We start from the raw sequence: 16,971 nt of genomic DNA on the forward strand, positions 1-16,971 counted from the left end.
AAACTGGAGTGTATCCTCAGTACCTGTTGGTAAATTTGTACAGAGTGAATTCCCTTCTTCTTTCAAAGTCTGAAGGAAACATGGAAGGCTTCAGATGGCAAGCTCTGCAGTCAGCCACCTCTGAGTGGCATAGACAAAAGCTGTAGGGAATTCTAAGTGCATGGATGAAGCAGAATTATCCTGTATCCTGATCAAGCCATTCACAAGGCGCGGGAAGATATACAGTAGGCACAACACTTGGGTTTAGGCAGGGCAGTTTTCCTTGCATCATTCGTGCTGGTTATTGTTTTCTTATAGGTCTGTGGGTGCTCTGAGTAACTGTCATGTTTTATAGTGCTTGGCAATCTGGTTCAGATACAGAAACAAGCGTGGCTAGTGATGTGAGCGTGTGCTGAGGCTGTTAAACACAGAAGAGGCAGAGCAGATGCCTGAAGTACTAGAAGTTTTATACCTTTATTAAAAATAAACTCCAAGGTTCATTTGCAAATTGCCAACTCTTTTTATGCCTATGTCCAAACTGGAACCATTTATGAGAATCTTAAAGCTTTGCTGGATAACAGATCTCTCATCTACTCTATTCTAATCCAACTGCAGTGACCTGTTTATGATTCAGACCCAAACTGTCCAAGCTTAGAAACACTGGAAAGGCATTTACTTAGAGGTAGGATTCGGCTGGATTTGGCTGCACTGACCGTGTGATTAGCTATGGCAAAAAGAAAGTGTTGGTTATTTCAAATAAGAAAATCCAGGGTGAGACCCTATTTCTCTGAAGAAGACTGGAATTCTGCCTGCCTTTTGTAGGCTTTCATTCCAAGTCTCTGCATAAAAGTGGAAGCTGAAGTTATGGATTGGGATTTTGACTATGTGCAGAGTAGCCCAAATGAGCATGGAATTCTGCTTGCTCTAAAGCAGTTACATTTTCAGAGGCTCCTGTTTTCTCCCATGGTTTCCCAGCTGAGAGGTAGCAAATGCTGTATTTTTTGTTTCCAAGAGAAGGAGTACTTATATTCCCAACGCAATGCTACTGATCTGATCCCAGAGCATTTACTATCTGGCTGAGGCAGATTCCACCCCTGCACCACGTCACCAGCTATGGAAAGTTTGCCTGGTTTTCATAGGAAAAGCTCGAGACGTACAGATGCCAAACCAAATCCATTTAGAGAAGCTGAGATTTCAGTCCCTCGTGGTTGCAGTTACTGCTCTCAGGTAATAGGGCTCAATGAAGTACACAGTACACTCTTGAAAGAAAAATACTAAATCTGTCTCAATTACCAATCAGGCAAAGAAGTTGGTAAGATATCTTGGTCACTGGAGTGCCCTTTGAATGCAGACATGAACGGCAGATGAATTCATGTCCACTGAAGACCAGTTTCCTGCCCTGAACTCAGAGGAGCAGTCAGCAGGGACAGACTCACACATGTTGTCCCAGCTGATGTGAGCAGGCAGCAGGAGGCAGTCTGCCTCATCCTGGGAGTTCAGGTCGCCCCCTGTGATGCACCTGATCCCTGATTTCCCTGCTGTGGAGCAGGGGAGGCACAAAGAGTTCTCTGATGGGGTTTTCTGCCCAAACCACCAAACTGCATACACAAGAAACTACTGTTATGGCAAACCTGAGAGCACAGTCACCGGGTCAGGCCCCTGGTTGCTGCTGAACGGGGCAGATTGGACAAAGTGACCGAGAGGGAAAAAAAATGTGTTTTTTTCTATTCTCTCTCCCCAGTTAGCCCTTCCTCTTAACTCCTATGCCTGCAGGTATTTTCTTGTATTAAATACATTCCTGCTAAGGAAACAGACACGATGAAAGGATAATAAATGAGCTCAATACATACCGCCATTTCATGGGTTTCTGCTATGAGCTGCCATAAATTTAAAGCCAATTATGTTCTGTTTAAATATTTAACACTGTAGAGCTAGCCAATTTTACATCCTGTCAAAGATAATTGAAATACCCAATTTATTCCTCTAATAGGCAGGCAGAGAATCCACCAGATAGAAAATACCGTCAGGATTTTGCTGTTTGCAAGGGGATAAGGGAAATATCCCCATTCCTCAGAACGTAAGCAAGATGCTCTTCGACATTAGAAGCATGAGCTGACGTGAGTGCTGCTGGCTGAGAGGTAGCAGCCAGCTTTTGTTTGCACAGCTGTAACACTAGAGGACCCCACAGAGCACATTATGCACGCAGGTGCAACGGTAATTTCAGTTGTAACCCGAAGCTCTGCAAAGCAGCAGCCATTGAGTCACTTTGGTTCTCTACAGACACTCCTTGGAAGTGATGAAATCCAGTGGCTGTAACTAAGCTTTGTAAACATGTTCATGAAAATTGCTATAAATCCAGGGGCTGTGCCATGAGGCAACAGCGAGGTATGGAAGATGGCCCTGAGCTGCTAGCACCAGGAGAAATATTTCTGAATCAATCCCTGAGGTTTGTGTTGGGGTGTGAGCTTTCCTCTAAAGCATCCAAGTTGCTGACTGCTGGAGCAACAACTGTAGGTAAGCTGGAATTGCCATCAAGTTGTTTTTTGGTTGTTTTCTCCTTTGTGGTATAGTGAGGGGAGAACTCTATCTTTCAGACGCAGTCCCTATGAGCAAATCAACAAAATTTAATTCCTAGACTACACCATCATGTACCAGAGGTGGTATGATGCGAATCCAATGGCCAGCTATGCAGATTGTTTTCCTCTCCTATATGTGTATATAACTGAGACAACACCATCACCCTATTGAACTATCACTACCTGTGGCAGCTCAAGGCACTGTGTCACTGTAGCACTGTTAAAAAAGTTCAGTATCCTCAAAAAACGTACTACAAACTGAGGAAGGCATCTCCCTGAGATATCATTTGTTGTTTTGTCCCTTAAGTCTGCTTGGATGTTTGGGGTAAGCCAGCAGACAACAGAGGGGAAAGCGCAGCCAAAATCATCGCAGAGAACAATTTGAAATATGACAGTAAGAATGCTGCATGCTTTCCTGTCCTCTGGCTCCAGCAGGACGTGAGCAGGCAGCACACTACTGAGCTGCGGCGGCGATGCTGCTCAGAGACCTCCGAACAGCAGCAGCTTTGCTGGGCTTGAAACCGTCTTTTCCAGTGATGCCTATAGGGAAAGATGATGGGAGAAAGAGAGTTAGAGGTCTGCTCAGATGCCCTATTGCAGAGCCAGAGCAAGGTTAAAAGGCAGTAAGGATCTGTTCCTAAGCACTCAAATTACTTCTCAGCAGCATTTCCATGCTGCTGTGCTGGCTTCAGGCTGAAGCCTGACGTGAATGGCAGCCCCTGGCAGTGTGCCCCTGAGTGGGGCTACTGAGAGCCTCTGAGCTACAGTCTTTGTGGAGTTCCCTGGCTTCTGCTATGCAAATACACATGGGAAAATCAGAGCTGGATTCTCAGCTGCAAAGGCCATGGGAAAAATAAAAGGCTAGCTCTAAAGCAGCTCTTCTTTCTTTGCTGCTCCAGGGCAGGCTTGTAAGTTTTGCACATATCTCGTTCAGCTCTTCCTGCTTCTTTATTCTCCCCAGAAAGGCCTGACTGAAAGGCAGGGACGTGGCCATTGTTTATTTTGGGAATTCTTTTTAATGCTGCAGACACAAAGTTGGGACAAATGCCTTTCCCCACTGAGAGCTGTGCAGGACCAGTCTGCAGGACCAGGAGGCACACAGCTCCTCTGGGCCCTCCTACAGCATGGGGACTCAAAGCCCCGCACCTGAAAGGAAAGAGCAAACGGATCAACCCCACAGTAGCTAGAAGCTCTGTCTGTGCCCAGAGCAGAAGACCATGCTGCAGGCTCCTAGTAGCAGATCTCAGGGCAGCATGAGGAGCAGTGATAAGCAAGTTAAGCCTAGACCCACAGAGACCACAGGGGTGCTGCTTCATCACATCTGGTCCTACCTCAGTGCAAAGGAGGGAAGCATGCTCACGCTGCTGCCCAGGCTGCAGGGAGAAGGAACATTCACACAGGCTGTGGATTTGGGTCATGCCCAAGCATTGGAAGGTGCTGTGGGTGAGCTCACCGCCCACAGCCCCGCTGCTGTCAGTGCACAGCTGGGTGGCAGGAAGCGATATGGGAGTGGGAGCCCCAGAGGAAGCTGAACTGAGCAGCTGAGGCCAACTGCTTCAGTTTTATCACACTGCATTTCCAGGGACTTTGTATGAACCCGGGGTTGGTTTGCCCGCCTGGTGTCAGTTGGCTCACTTCTCACACGGTGTGCTGCAGGAGCACAGGGAGCAGCTGTGCTGACCACATGGCAAAGCAAGGCAACATCTGCCCCTCCTGGGCTGCTGGCTCTCTGCCACCTCCCACTCAGGGGAAAGCACGTAATGAATCACCTCCTGTGATGCTCCCTGGAGGTAGGGCTCAGCTGTGTGCAGGTTTTGCTGGCCCTTAGTTCAGGGCAGCTCTCAGCAGCACGGGCTGCATTGAATTTGTACTTTCCCATGGCTGCAATGCAATTGGGGCTCTGGATGGTGCATCTGTGTGTTCCCAGGACAGTAACACCTGTTATTTGTCACCTCATCTCAGAGCAGCGCATAGCCCTGCCTAGAAACGCGCCAGTGTCATGACTGCTGTGCTGCTGATATGTGAACATCTCCCATGTGCTGTCACAGAGCACAGCTTGGAAGGAGAGATCCGACTACAAGAAACAGACTGGGACAAATCTGTAACACCAGCACATCCCAAATGCTGAGGGCTCTTCACAGTTTTAGGTAAGGTAAGACCTTCACTAGAAAGTGAGAGCCTGCTATCTTAACACAGCCTGAAGATTTCACTCAGCTGTACCACAGCAGCAGCAGATAAATTTATCTTAGTAAGAAGTCATATAGAGACTTTGGCCGTCCCCTGCTTTCTGCCTCCCCTTCTACTCAAGTAGTCACCACCAAATCAGATGGCAGAAATGTGTTTCCCTCCTGTGTTTCTGGAGCCCTTCCAAACACTCCTCTGTTGGTCAGATCTGCAGAAGCATTGCAGCCAGTGAGCGGCTGTGGGGACACGCGTGTGCTTTGCTAGGAGCACGATTCCACACTGAGCCCTGGAGGATCCAGGTTGTCTAATTTCTAACCTTGCGTGGCAGACGCTGAGTTTGTGTCCATGTCACCGCTTCCCTGAGGGCCGCCTTCCTGAGATGCTCCTTGTGTCACCAGCTGAGGCTGTGAGGAGATACACCAGAATGAAAACGGCCATGTGGCATCAGTACAGGGAGACAAAATCGCAAATGTGCAAAGTAGATGCAGAGCACGATGCTTTCAATCAGTGCTATTTACACCAGGCTGTGCAGGGCTGGAGGCGTGCCCACTTGACATCCCTTCCTGTAGCCTAATGGTTAGCAACCCTGCATGTAGCGGGGGGTTGGAACTAGATGATCATTGTGGTCCTTTTCAACCCAGGCCATTCTATGTCTCTATGATTCTAACGCACAAGAGAGCAGGCAGCAGTGTGTGGTGTCCTCATACAATCACAGCAGGCTCTGAATGGTGCCTGAGTCTGTCCTGAGCAGACTGCATGTCTGATGTGAGACCTTGAAAAGCCTCCCCGGTGTGGAGAACTGGTTTTTCAGCCTGGAAAACCCCTCTTATATTTCAGGACAGTTTCCTGTCCTGAAATGCAAAGTGTTTTGTCCTCTGAAAATTCAAAATCAAAGGTCTGCTCCGCTTCTTCTGTATTGGTTCCCTTTACCCTGAAAAAAAAACCTCTTCTGGTATTAAATGAATTTTAAACTGAGGCATCACAATGCTTCATTAAACAAAGTGAGAGCAAAACATTCTGAAGCATTACGACAAAAGAGTTGGTGTGGAAAAAGTTTCATCTTCTTCAAATTGGCATGCATTAAAGGACAAAGGTTTTTGACAGACTGCTCTGCATGTCTTTGTGTGCAGCAACGCCTTACGTAACAGCTCTGGCACACAGCTCTATGAATTCAGCCCCTCCTAAGCCCAGAATGGCAGCTACTGCTGTCTGTAACAGCAGGGAATGATGCTGCCTGTCCCACTGGTACCCTTAAGAGATGTCAGGTGCTGGGAAGGACTTCAGCACACCCTGGGTGCTTGCAGGCTGGGCACCCCAAGCACTGCTCTGCAAAACCCACTCTGAGCAGGGGTTGGCACAAGTGTACCTCTGGTGGTCCCTTCCAACCCTAAGTACCCTATGGTTCTGAAAAGGAGCACAGGAACACACACAGTCCCTCACTGCCACCACCAGGCAGCTCTACCAGCAGGTGTTTTACAAACAGGCTCTGAAACCCCTCCCCAGACTGATGGAGCATTTACTTCACTTCTTTGCCTACCAGAACTCTCCAGTAACAGAGCTCCGTGGCTGCAGCCTCCCTGCCACAGTTCAGCCTGCATCACAGTGACAGCCGAAGTGAGGACTGAATTTATCCCTCCCGCAGAGCTCTGTTGCTTGCTCTGTTCCCTACCAGGCTGAGAGCAGAACTGCACTGCTTCAATTGTGAAGGTTAAACCTTCAGGCTTTGGGCTGCTCCCAAACAACCTGTAAAGCCCTGACTTTCCCTGGTCCCTGGGAAGGACCAAAACCAGCCCCAGACTGCTGGTCTGCATGCAACCACCCAAATACCAGCCTCTACCCTGGCTTTTACATAGTGAATGCATACTGCCTGGTGTTGCTCTGCTCTCATCAGTGCTCCTTTTCAGCACTAACACTCCTCTCCTGATATTTCCTCCCACATGAGCTGTAAGTTAAAATAGCTTCTAATGGTCAGCTTTTGTGCTTCCTGAAATCCCCCTGTTTGCCTCAGGAATCTGAAATTCTGCTGTAAAGCAATTTATAACTTCTGGTGTGTTGGAGACTGCTTGGACTCCAGTGAGTGGACTCCACAAGCACTGACAAACCTCTCATTCATGAGAAGGTTTCAGACCACAACGCCTTCAGGGAACACCTCTGTTTATTTTTAAAGTGATACCTTCAATCCACGGCACCTGGGGAAGAAGAGGCATGGCTCCCAGCTGCACACCTCTGGATTGCTGCAGTGAGTGCACAGTGTGGCTTTGGCCTGCAATTCTCTGTGGTAACAACTGTGCAATAAATAAAGTTTGTGAGATTTGTGTGGCTTTGTCTGTGTTTTGTTTTGGTTTATAAATCACCTGCAAAGAGAGATCCCACACCATTACTTGTTTGCAGGACTGAATATCCTTATTGATTATAAGCGTAGGTTTTTTTTTCAAGCCTTTATCTTCCAGCTACCGATTCTCACTAATCTTTTGCTGGTTGCAGAGAAGAGCCTCCTGCTGGCCCCACTCACCGTTTTGTCACTACATTTCCATTTTTAATTCTTTTTTTTTTTTTTTTTCCCTTTTTTTTTTTTTTTAAATTTTTTTTCAATTCTAAGTTTCTTGTTTAGAAACAAACAGACATGCTGAGCAATCACTGCAGTGTTTCAGGACTCCTGAGATGACAGCCCCTGTGCCTCAGAATGGAATCTGTGCCCTGGGAAACTGCTGTGATGGACTGACACGTCCTGAGCACAGCAGCTCTCCCAGCCTGCTATGGGAACTGAGCCATGGGCTGGGGCACTGCAAGGGCACCCAGAGCTTCCCACACGTGTGAGGCCACCAGGCCAGCTCAGCTCTGTGTCACTGCAGAGAGACTGAGAAGAACAAACACAGCAGAACCGCCCACTACCACCCAAAGCTCTGTGCCTGGAAGAGAGGAGAAGGACTGAGAACTGCACTCACCCACTTGCGGGGCCTTCCTCGAGGCCTCTTCCCAGCAGGAGGTTCTACCTACATTGAAAACAACAGATATATTTTCATCTCTTGCATCTGCTGGGCACCACCATTAATGCACTTCACTGGGACAAAGTGAACTCTGCACAATGATCTTGCAGGACAAGCAGCAGAAGCAGTCAAGGCTGGAGGAGGACAGCTGGGGAGGAAGCGCCCACCAAATCGCGCTGATCGTACATGGAAACCATGCAGCACAAAAGCAGGGAAGTGCTGAACAGGCAGCAGCAGCACGGGAGGGCTGGGGCAGCTTGGACAAAGGCCGCAGAACTGGTAGGTCTAACAGCAGCAGCTGACGGTAAACCAAAATAGGGGCAGCCTTTCCCTGGCTGTCGAGAGAAACCTCCCCACTTGTCCCTCTCATACAGCCAGCATCTCTCCTCCCCTTGCTAAAGCACACAAGCCACTTGCTGTTACCATTTGTCCAGTTACAGTGCTCATTTTCTTGCTTCCTTTTGGCCTTCCTCGTGGCTTTTTCTCTGGCAGTGAGCCCACAGCATCATCCTGCAACAAAGAGAAAATTCAGCAGGGTCACACCTGACAAACCTATCTGGTTGTCTCCGCTTTTCCTGATGCTGAAACACATTTACCGCTACATGTACACTTTGTGTACTTACCACTACACGTACCACTACCATGTACATTTTGTCTTGGTGAAATGGATGAGTTGCTAGGATCCTGACCACAGCATCTGGAACAGGGCCAGAGCAGCCTGTGCACCAACTACCAGTGCAGAAACAGAGGGCTGTGACACCTGAAAGTCTCCAGACTGCAGCAGAGACCTGAGCAGCTCCTCCCATTCCACTCCCTCGTCTGAGCAGCTTTCCGTGTGGACACCAGAACACCTCTGACACCCCAGGGCACACACACTGCTGCTTTCCTGAATAGCCTAAATATTTACTACAGAAAACCTTGGCTTCCCTTGCTCTTGGCCGCCTACAGATCCTACCAGGTTAACGCTGGGCACCTCAGGCAGACTCTATAGGTGACATGCACTCACCTGTGGCTGTTTCTTTGGTCTTCCCCTCTTTCTCTTCAGGCCTTCAGTCAATGGGGAGGGACCAGGGTTCTCCAGGCTCTCACTGCTCATCTTGGCACTTTGCACAGTTTCCAGACAATAATCCAACAGATTGTTTTCCCATAGAATAGTAAAGAGAAATTGTCTCCTCTTTTCTTCCCAATCTTGTTAAAGATTCTCCTTTACGTGCAGGGCTGGAGAGAGAGAATCAGGTGTGACAGCTGGGAGAGCCTGGGACTCAGCAGACATTTGGAAGCGTAAGTGTGCTGTATAAATGTTAATGAACTGTTCTCTTACACAGCCCATTCCTTGGCTTTCTGGGATTTTTAGCTAAAGGAGGTGATTGCTACAGGTGAGTGAATGTGTTGGTGTCTGCATCTACTCTTCTCCTTTGCTAGCCAGATTTACCCAGGCTGGCAAAGATGTCTTCAGCTCTCTGAAATTTCCTCTTTGTAGGCTTCCTTGGTCTGGGGAGGAAGCAGGTGGGGGGCAGAGCGGCAGCAGGGAAGTCATAACCACCACAGTCAAGAGTAAAGCTTCAGTTAGAGCTCCTGCATTATCAGATACCACAGCAGAGCACCTTACACCAGAATGTATTGGGGTACGAACAGTCCAAGAAGTGAATTTGGCTCTGGAGCTGCCTCCCCAGTTTGTTCCCTGTCTCTGGTTCAATAGTCACCATTTGGGCCACAGGAGTGACGAGCTGACATAGCACAGAGAACTGAGCCTCTGTGCTCACTATCTGCTTGTCACCCAGGCCTGGATTTTGCTTCAATCCTGAGTGCTAATTGGTCTTATACAAGTTCTGTATTAGCAGGATCACCAGTTCTCATTCTCCCTTTTGTGCTTGCTTTGGTTGGAATGAGCCTTGAACTGACTTCTTTGTTCTCAGAAATAACCAAGATCATAAGCTGTTGAGAGAACATAGGAAACCACTGACTTTCCTTGCTTCTTGAGTTTTCTCCTCTGGTATTACTGCTGGGAAGACAGCAAGCTGACTGCAGGCCTCCATGGCCTCACACCCAGAGCAGGTGTCAGAGGGAAGGAAACATGAGCAAAAGCTCAGCTGGGACAGCATGGGATGTGGGGTCATTTCTCTTCCTTGCACATGAGGCAAACCCCAGCCAAGAAGGTGAGTACAGCTGCCAGCTTGCTGATGGGCTTGGACAAGGCACGTGTCCTCCCCTGGGACTTTGTTCTTCTTGCATGAGAGGAGGAAGGAGCTGGTAATGCTGGATGAATCCTCTCTGCTCTGTGAACCTCACTGCAAAATAAAAAGCTGGTAACTGTGCTGCTGAGAAAGCAGCATCCCTGCTTGCTAAAGAAAGCAGAGGTATAAATATGCCCTGTACAAAACACTTGCCTTCTCCTCTCACCTAGGGGTTGCAAATTCAGTCTGACTTTCCTTTAGAAGCTCTTCTACTCCCCATCTACAGCTGTTTGCTTCACCTGCGTGGTTTCTCCCTTCTTCCTTTAACAGTGAGAGATAACAACAGCATCCCTAAGCAGCTTTGTCAGGTTTTTGCCTTGAGTGTTGCTGAGGGCTCTGTCTCCCCGGCAGGCTGCCCCTGAGGTGATAATGGCAGCGTGGCTGTAAGGGCACAGCAGCCCCTTGTAGAACAGTGTGGGCGTTTTCAAAGTGATGCTGTGAGCAGGAGCTAGTTCCAGTTCCCAGCTACCTACTGAACGCCCTGGCAGTCCTCTGCACGCGCTGCTGTGGCCCAGCTTGCAGGTGCTGCTGCACACTGAGTGCTTCTATCAGAACTCTGATCAGAGGCTGATGGAAAGACAGAGCTCAGCTCAGGGCTCAGGCTGCATCTGGAGGGCAGGCGGTTAGGAAAAAAACATGTCTTTGTACTTGCAAACCACACACGGTTGCTACCAAGTCCCTGAGAGATAAACATGAAACGCATTGGCAGTCTCTTTCAGAGAGAAGCTGTGCTTTAACAAACTGTTACTAGAGCTTTGTAGATTGATCAGATGTTCATGTTACAATGACAAGAGAGCCTTAATTGAGATGATAACAAATATTCTGCCCTCCGGTCCAGCTTTTTTACTCTTCCCTTTCCAGGCATTTTCTGCCCAGAACTGTGCCTCCGCTGGCCCTGCAGGGTGTCTGATGCCTGGTGAGCCCCAGCCTGCCCCTGTGCCCGCAGGAAGGCAGTGGGTGTTGCCAGAGCAGGTAAGTGTGGGCCAGATCCCTGCCAGGAGGTGAGCTGCTCTGGCAGCATGGCTTCTGCCTCACAACACGGTCTCTGGAAAGCAGGTTGGTGCCTCTTTGGATTCAGGTCATAATGTTAGCATGGAAAAGTAATGCTGGAAACATGAACACGTCCTTGAGAAATATATGCACCTTTTTCCCCCCATTTATCCAGGTATCACCAAAGCATAAGGGATGGGATGAATGATGGGGTATGCGGGCACTGTCAAAGACAATGCGTGTACCTATGCCTGGGTGATAAAAGTCTGCCCTCCTATCAGCACAGCACAGTTAAGCATTTTTGTTATTTATTCTTCTGCGCTGTCTGCTTGGTCACATCACAGGGGACGTGCAGAACCCTGACACTACCTCTGGCAGAGGCAGCAGGAGAGCTTCCAGCCTTAATTCTCTATTCTTGAGAAACGCATGCGGTCGGGACAGGCACTACAGCCATTGCTCTTACTGACACAGCCTCTCTCGTGAGCTTCCTGTAGCTGAAACCTGCATTAAATCAAGATCTTACGTGACAATAATCAAGTGGGAGCAAGCACTGCTTACAGAAGTCATTTTTCCCCAGATGCAAAGAAAGCCGCTTCTTGCAAGATGATCATTTTCTACATCTTGCCGGACTGACACGCTCTGCAATGCCTCTCACATAGCTGGCAGGCTCTCCGCAGCCAGGAGGGCATGCAAGCACACAGACTGCTGGGAGACAGCTGAGTCTTTGTGCATCCTTCCCATCACCCACCTAAGGCACACGCTTCTCGAAGCCTGGTCTGAAAGGAAAGCGCTGGCAGAACTATACAAGCATCACTCCTTTGAGCTTTTGTAGGGCTTACAAGACTCAACAGAGAGGAGGGTACAAAGCAAAAGCAGACATGGCAGTTCTACTTCAGGCTTTGTAACAAAGCTTCCCAGAGAGAAAAACAAATCAATACCATCTCTCACTGCACACCAAAAGCCAAAGATGCTTTCTAGGGTCGCTGCGCTCACTGCTGGGAGCATCCCAGTGTGGTGCTGACTTCCTTCCTGCACATCCAGGAGGGCCGCAAAACCCACCCACAGGACTGTGAGCCCAGGTGACCTTTATCTCAGCCGTGCACGCATTCTGAAAATGACACCAATGGGTGACTGTGTTTTTGGCAGTAGTCAGGCCTTTGCTGTGGAGCCCTCACCTGAAGCAAAGCATCTTGTGTCCCTGATGCAGTCCCAGCAGAGCTGCATGGCCTAGCGCTTCCCATCCGCCTTACAGATGAGCTGTAGAAGGGCACACCACGAAACTCTCCCACACCAGAGTTCTCAGGGCAGAAAAGCTCCTCCTGACGGCGATGCAGCTGGAGACCAATACGTGGCACTGAGTACTGTTCCCGAGGGGCTTTTCCCTTTCCATAGACTTCAGAGTGAGCCTTGGGAACTGGGTGCTGATTTGGAGAGGCAAATCACACAGCAGAACCCATCCCTGTTGCTTCCCCGGAGAGGCTAAATGTTGTGTTACGTCTCTGGGAGAAGTACAGCAGGACACAGGGTGCTGGGGGTTTAGCACTATGCCTCAACCTGTGATACGCAGCAAGCACTGCCAGCTGACCTAGGGCAGTACCCACGTACAAAATGCAACGTTTTTCTCCGAGAGGAATGGGAGTTATGCTTATGATTATGGGAGAGCCCTCATTATAGCCTTAGCACTGCTGCTGTCTCTGAAATAACAGGAAAAAATACCTGCGAAGCACAACTTCCACTGCTGTCATGTGTGACAAAACAAAGCCAGCGGGCTTCACAGTTGCAAACGTTGTCCCTCTCAGTCCTCCCTGCAAGAGGTGGGAAGATGTGGTCCACACCCTGCATCAGACAGAGGAGAAAAGGCATCTACAGAAGGGAATTAAGAAATCAGGGCAGAAAGAAACCTTCATCTCAGAGATCGCAGGAACGATCTGCACACGTGTTACAAGAAATCACTTTCACCTTTCGAGAAATCAAATGCTCACATCTTTTCAGAGCTCACCCGGGGCAAGAAGTCCTGCAGCTTGTCACGGTGCCCCATGGAGTTCTCTATCCGAGAAGCAGGGCAGCACACTGCAGCACCTCCCTGGGGAGGAGCAGTGGCAGTGGCCTTCTGGCAGGCACCCCTTCCTTATCTGGCAGACTCTTCTGTGAAAATGAGGAAGTTCTGGCCGCTAAATCAAGCTTGTGTCAAAAGCAGGTTAACTGTCATAGCCTTATAAATCACATTGCAGGCATAAATAACATCTCTAGATGCTTTCCCTCACAGCTTTGGGCGGCTGGTCTACATCTTCTTTGGTCTTATGCTCTCAAGGCCAATTTAGCATCATTCATTTTTGCACCACAGCCATTCAGCAGCAGTATTTCTCTCCTCCATTTGGAGCCCACTCTACCAGATATATTTAAACACGTGGGTCAGATCTCCTCCATCTTGTGAGGCTGGTTCTGTGCAGGTGATCATTTCTCCTGAGCATGTTGGCTGTCATTTATGGCTTTTCCAACCTGAGCTCAACTCTTGTGAATATGATAAGATTCTTACAGGTCTATAAGAACAGCCTGACTCAACTATCTGAAAAGCATAGGCTGAAGAACATTTAGCAAGGGAAAAAAAATTAAAAAATTTGGTGCCTGTGTATGTTAATAGGAAGAACTTTCAATGCAGTTCAATTAGCAACTCAACCTCCAGTACATCCCTGCTAGTAGAACAGCCAGCTCAGAAAACAAAGCATGTAAGCTTACAGAGGACTACAGATAGAGGATCTGTACAGATTTCCATGCTTCAATCACTGCTAGAGACCAGCTCAAGGCATGAACAGGAACTTGTGCATTTCTGCCTGCAGTCACATTTCCGACTTCATTTTGGAACTCTGCATAACCCAAATGAAAGTGCCTGCATGCGTTTCAGTTCCCCATCCACAAAATGGTGTGTAGCTCCCAAGTGCTCAGTGTGCTGAGGCCGAGGGGAAGAACCTGAGCAGGGCAGGAGAGAGCATGTTCAGCCAGCTGGGCCAGGTCCTCATCCTGTGAGTTCCTGTCCACTACGAGACAGAGTCGGAGCTACCGAGGAGAAGAGCCGCTGGTGACAGTTTCAGGCAATGATGTGGACCATGATGCTGCACCATGGTCCCATTCACACTGGCCAACACAGGACACTCCCGGTGGGCTGCCAGGCAGCCCCATGCTGCTGAGCACCAGGACATGCCCCACTGGGGCCAAGCTGGAGCTCCTGCCCCAGGCACAGGGCACTGCTGAGTGCAGGGCAGGGCTGCACACCACTCTGCCCTGAGCCCCACAGCACCTCTCCCCAACTCAGGGCTCAGCTCACATCTCCATCCAAGGAATGTGCACCAACATCAGGACCTCAAGTGTTGAGGCCAAGCCCAGGGTCTCAGATCCTCCTTCAAAAATCAAGCCACACGGTAGCATTTAATGCCTCTGCTACAGTTCAACCTGTAGACATCCCACCACTACACATCAGGAACACGAAAAGATTCTGCCCTAAACAATTTGTGTGGAGCCCTGGATGTGCACTGAAGGGCTTTCCTGCCTCTTGGTGACCTTGTCCAGGCACCACTGCCAAAAAGAAATACAAACAGTGGAGAAAAAGACGGTATCTGAGGGGGGAATAAGAGAATAAAGAGAAATCTGTGCCTACTGAAACAAAATCAAGTCCTCTCTTATTTGAGAAGGCATCATGCCTCACTCACCTGCAGTTACCATCATGGTCAGTCCAGCCACAGGCACCCACAGAACACGACAGCGTGCACAGCTCCAGGAAACGGCCCTGTGCCTCCTGCCTGGCACCGGGCAGCCCGAATCCTGGGCCCTACTCGCTCACAGACTCTGTTACCAAGAGGTTGATTCCGAACCCCAGCGCCTTGCGGACAAGTCCTGCAGAGCAGGCGGTAGGAAAGGGAGAGGTTACCTGGAAAAGAGTTGGCAGCACCAGAGCGCGGGCAGGGGGCAGAGCCCAAAGCCGGCACCCTGCGCGCAGGCAGGAGCAGCTACACGGATCCTCTGTGCGCGCTCATTCCTGGAGTCCCGCAGCGAGCCGAGCGCTCCGTGTGTGCTATGGAAAGCAGTGTGAGCACTGCCGGCACTGCCCTTCTGATGGCAGCCCTGAGCACTGGCAGAGGGCGAAACCGCGCTGGCCCGGCTGCCGGGAATCACAGCGCACCGGCAGCGACAGAGCAGAAACCCGCAGCCCGACCACCAACAGCCGGCCGCCCAGCGCTGCCCTCCCTGAAAGCAGGACCTGCTGCCGGCTGTGACAGGGGTGAAGGGGACACGTCGTTTCACAAGTTTCCCTCTTTACGGAGGCGTGCGGGAATCATGCTGACCCTGAAAAAGCAAAGAGAAAACCCAACCAGGTGGCGGCTCGGGAAGGCTTGTGACGACAAAGTCGTTAATGCAAGCGCCAAATGCCTTTGGAGCACTGCTGGTAAGTCACAGATGAAGACGGGAAGCTGACTTTTCAGCTGAGATTACACACCTTGAGAAAGGAGATGTCGCATTGCTCTGATTTAGGCACTCTACATTCATGATGTGAACAACCCTCAGAGCTGAGAAAACTCCCTCAGGTACTGGTGACCACCTTGGTATCTGTCAGACACACATGGGGTCCTCAGCACATCACCATTAGCAAAAGCAGGCAGTTGGGAACTGCAGTCTCTAAAGTGTTCGTGGGAGATAGGGGATCTGATGATGTCTGTAAATATCTGAAGGGAGCTGGGAGGCAAATGGATGAGGCCAGGCTCTTCTCAGTGGTGTGCAGTGATAGGACAAGGAGCAATAGCCTAAAACTTGAACATAGGAAGTTCTGTTCTAACGTGTAGAAGAGCTTCTTTACACTCAGAGTGGTGGAGCACTGGCACAGGCTACACAGAGGGGTGGTGGAGTCTCCTTCTGTGGAGGTATTCAAGACTCATCTGGACACTGAGCTGTGTGACCAATTGTAGGGAACTGCTTTAGCAGGGGTTGGACTCAGTGATCTCTTCAGGTCCCTTCCAACTCCTGCAATTCTGTGATTCTATGAGAGCCCAAGACTGTCCAGCAGTAAGTTGCTTATACAGACAGCACAACTAAATAACCCAAACAGTAATGTTTCTTAGAGCCACCCACACAAAAAATCGAGTTGAGTTCCTGAGCAACTTCCAACAGCATCACCAAAGGAACCTGAGCCACTGCAGAATATTACTCGTGACCTTATTAGCACAGGAATGCTCGCCTGCATGGCTAAGGATGCACACAGAGCTCAGGCAGTGTGCAGGATCCCAAGCTGCCACACAAATCTGACGTGGCAGCAGGGAAGTCCCTCACCTCGGGGGGGATGGCACACACAGCAGGCAGTGCCTTGCTCATAGGTAGGCAGCGCTTGGTTTGGAAGAAGAGTTTCTCTCTGTGCATCTTAGGCAAAGCGGCTCTGTCAGAGCTCCTAATAAAGCAACAGCTGCACTGATGTTGGGAAGAGCCACTGCAACATGTAATCCAAAAACTGCAATGGAGCGGATGGATATGAGAACCTGGAAATGATTTTCTCTTAATCCAAAGCCTCACTTCTGTGCAGCTCATCTACCAAATACCACACTGCATATACCCTACCGTACTGTTACTCAGATATGCAGACTTTTCTCTTTTCTTACAAAACATTTAGTATTATTTTAGCATTATTTACTGCTATTTTAAAAACCTTCCCAAAGGCAGAGCTGCATGTGTGCTGTACGAGCAGGCATCGTGGCTGGGTCAGAACCCCAGCTGCTTGCCTTTGCATGAAATGGAGGAACCTGCACATGACAAGCAGAAATCAAACTCCGTTCTGCAGCAGTAACACAGAGCCTGCTGTCCTTTCAATTTTATCAGTGCTAAAGAGCATTATTGGTGTTGTAGAGATTAAACTTCTAGTTAGGAAATGTCAGATAAACAAATTGGCACATGCAGCCCAGTCTAGTCCTTATTGGGCATCTAACAGATGATAACCACTGCCATCCCATCGTTACCCTTGGCCAGAGCACAGATCTTTTATAT

The 16,971-nt window shown here is 49.4% G+C and overlaps 1 protein-coding gene and 1 long non-coding RNA gene across 2 annotated transcripts; one reads left to right on the top strand and one right to left on the bottom strand.

Annotated features, from left to right (window-relative positions):
• Nucleotides 1-434: 434 nt before the first annotated feature.
• On the bottom strand, nucleotides 435-15,282 carry LOC128078393 (high mobility group protein HMGI-C-like). Its single transcript, XM_052678564.1, has 6 exons — nucleotides 14,873-15,282; nucleotides 8,733-8,944; nucleotides 8,150-8,236; nucleotides 7,685-7,732; nucleotides 5,056-5,143; nucleotides 435-3,095 (listed from the first exon to the last, which is right to left on the bottom strand). Exons 2-6 carry the CDS (start codon nucleotides 8,820-8,822, stop codon nucleotides 3,010-3,012), a joined length of 399 nt encoding a protein of 132 aa, XP_052534524.1. The 5' UTR covers nucleotides 8,823-8,944; nucleotides 14,873-15,282; the 3' UTR covers nucleotides 435-3,009.
• On the top strand, nucleotides 8,975-12,469 carry LOC128078399 (uncharacterized). The gene is made up of 3 exons (XR_008205639.1): nucleotides 8,975-9,102; nucleotides 10,822-10,932; nucleotides 11,295-12,469. It is a non-coding gene; the product is annotated as an uncharacterized LOC128078399 (long non-coding RNA).
• Nucleotides 15,283-16,971: the final 1,689 nt, after the last annotated feature.

Source organism: Tympanuchus pallidicinctus, unplaced genomic scaffold (assembly GCF_026119805.1).
Source record: "Tympanuchus pallidicinctus isolate F22 unplaced genomic scaffold, pur_lepc_1.0 scaffold17, whole genome shotgun sequence".
NCBI lineage: Eukaryota > Metazoa > Chordata > Aves > Galliformes > Phasianidae > Tympanuchus > Tympanuchus pallidicinctus.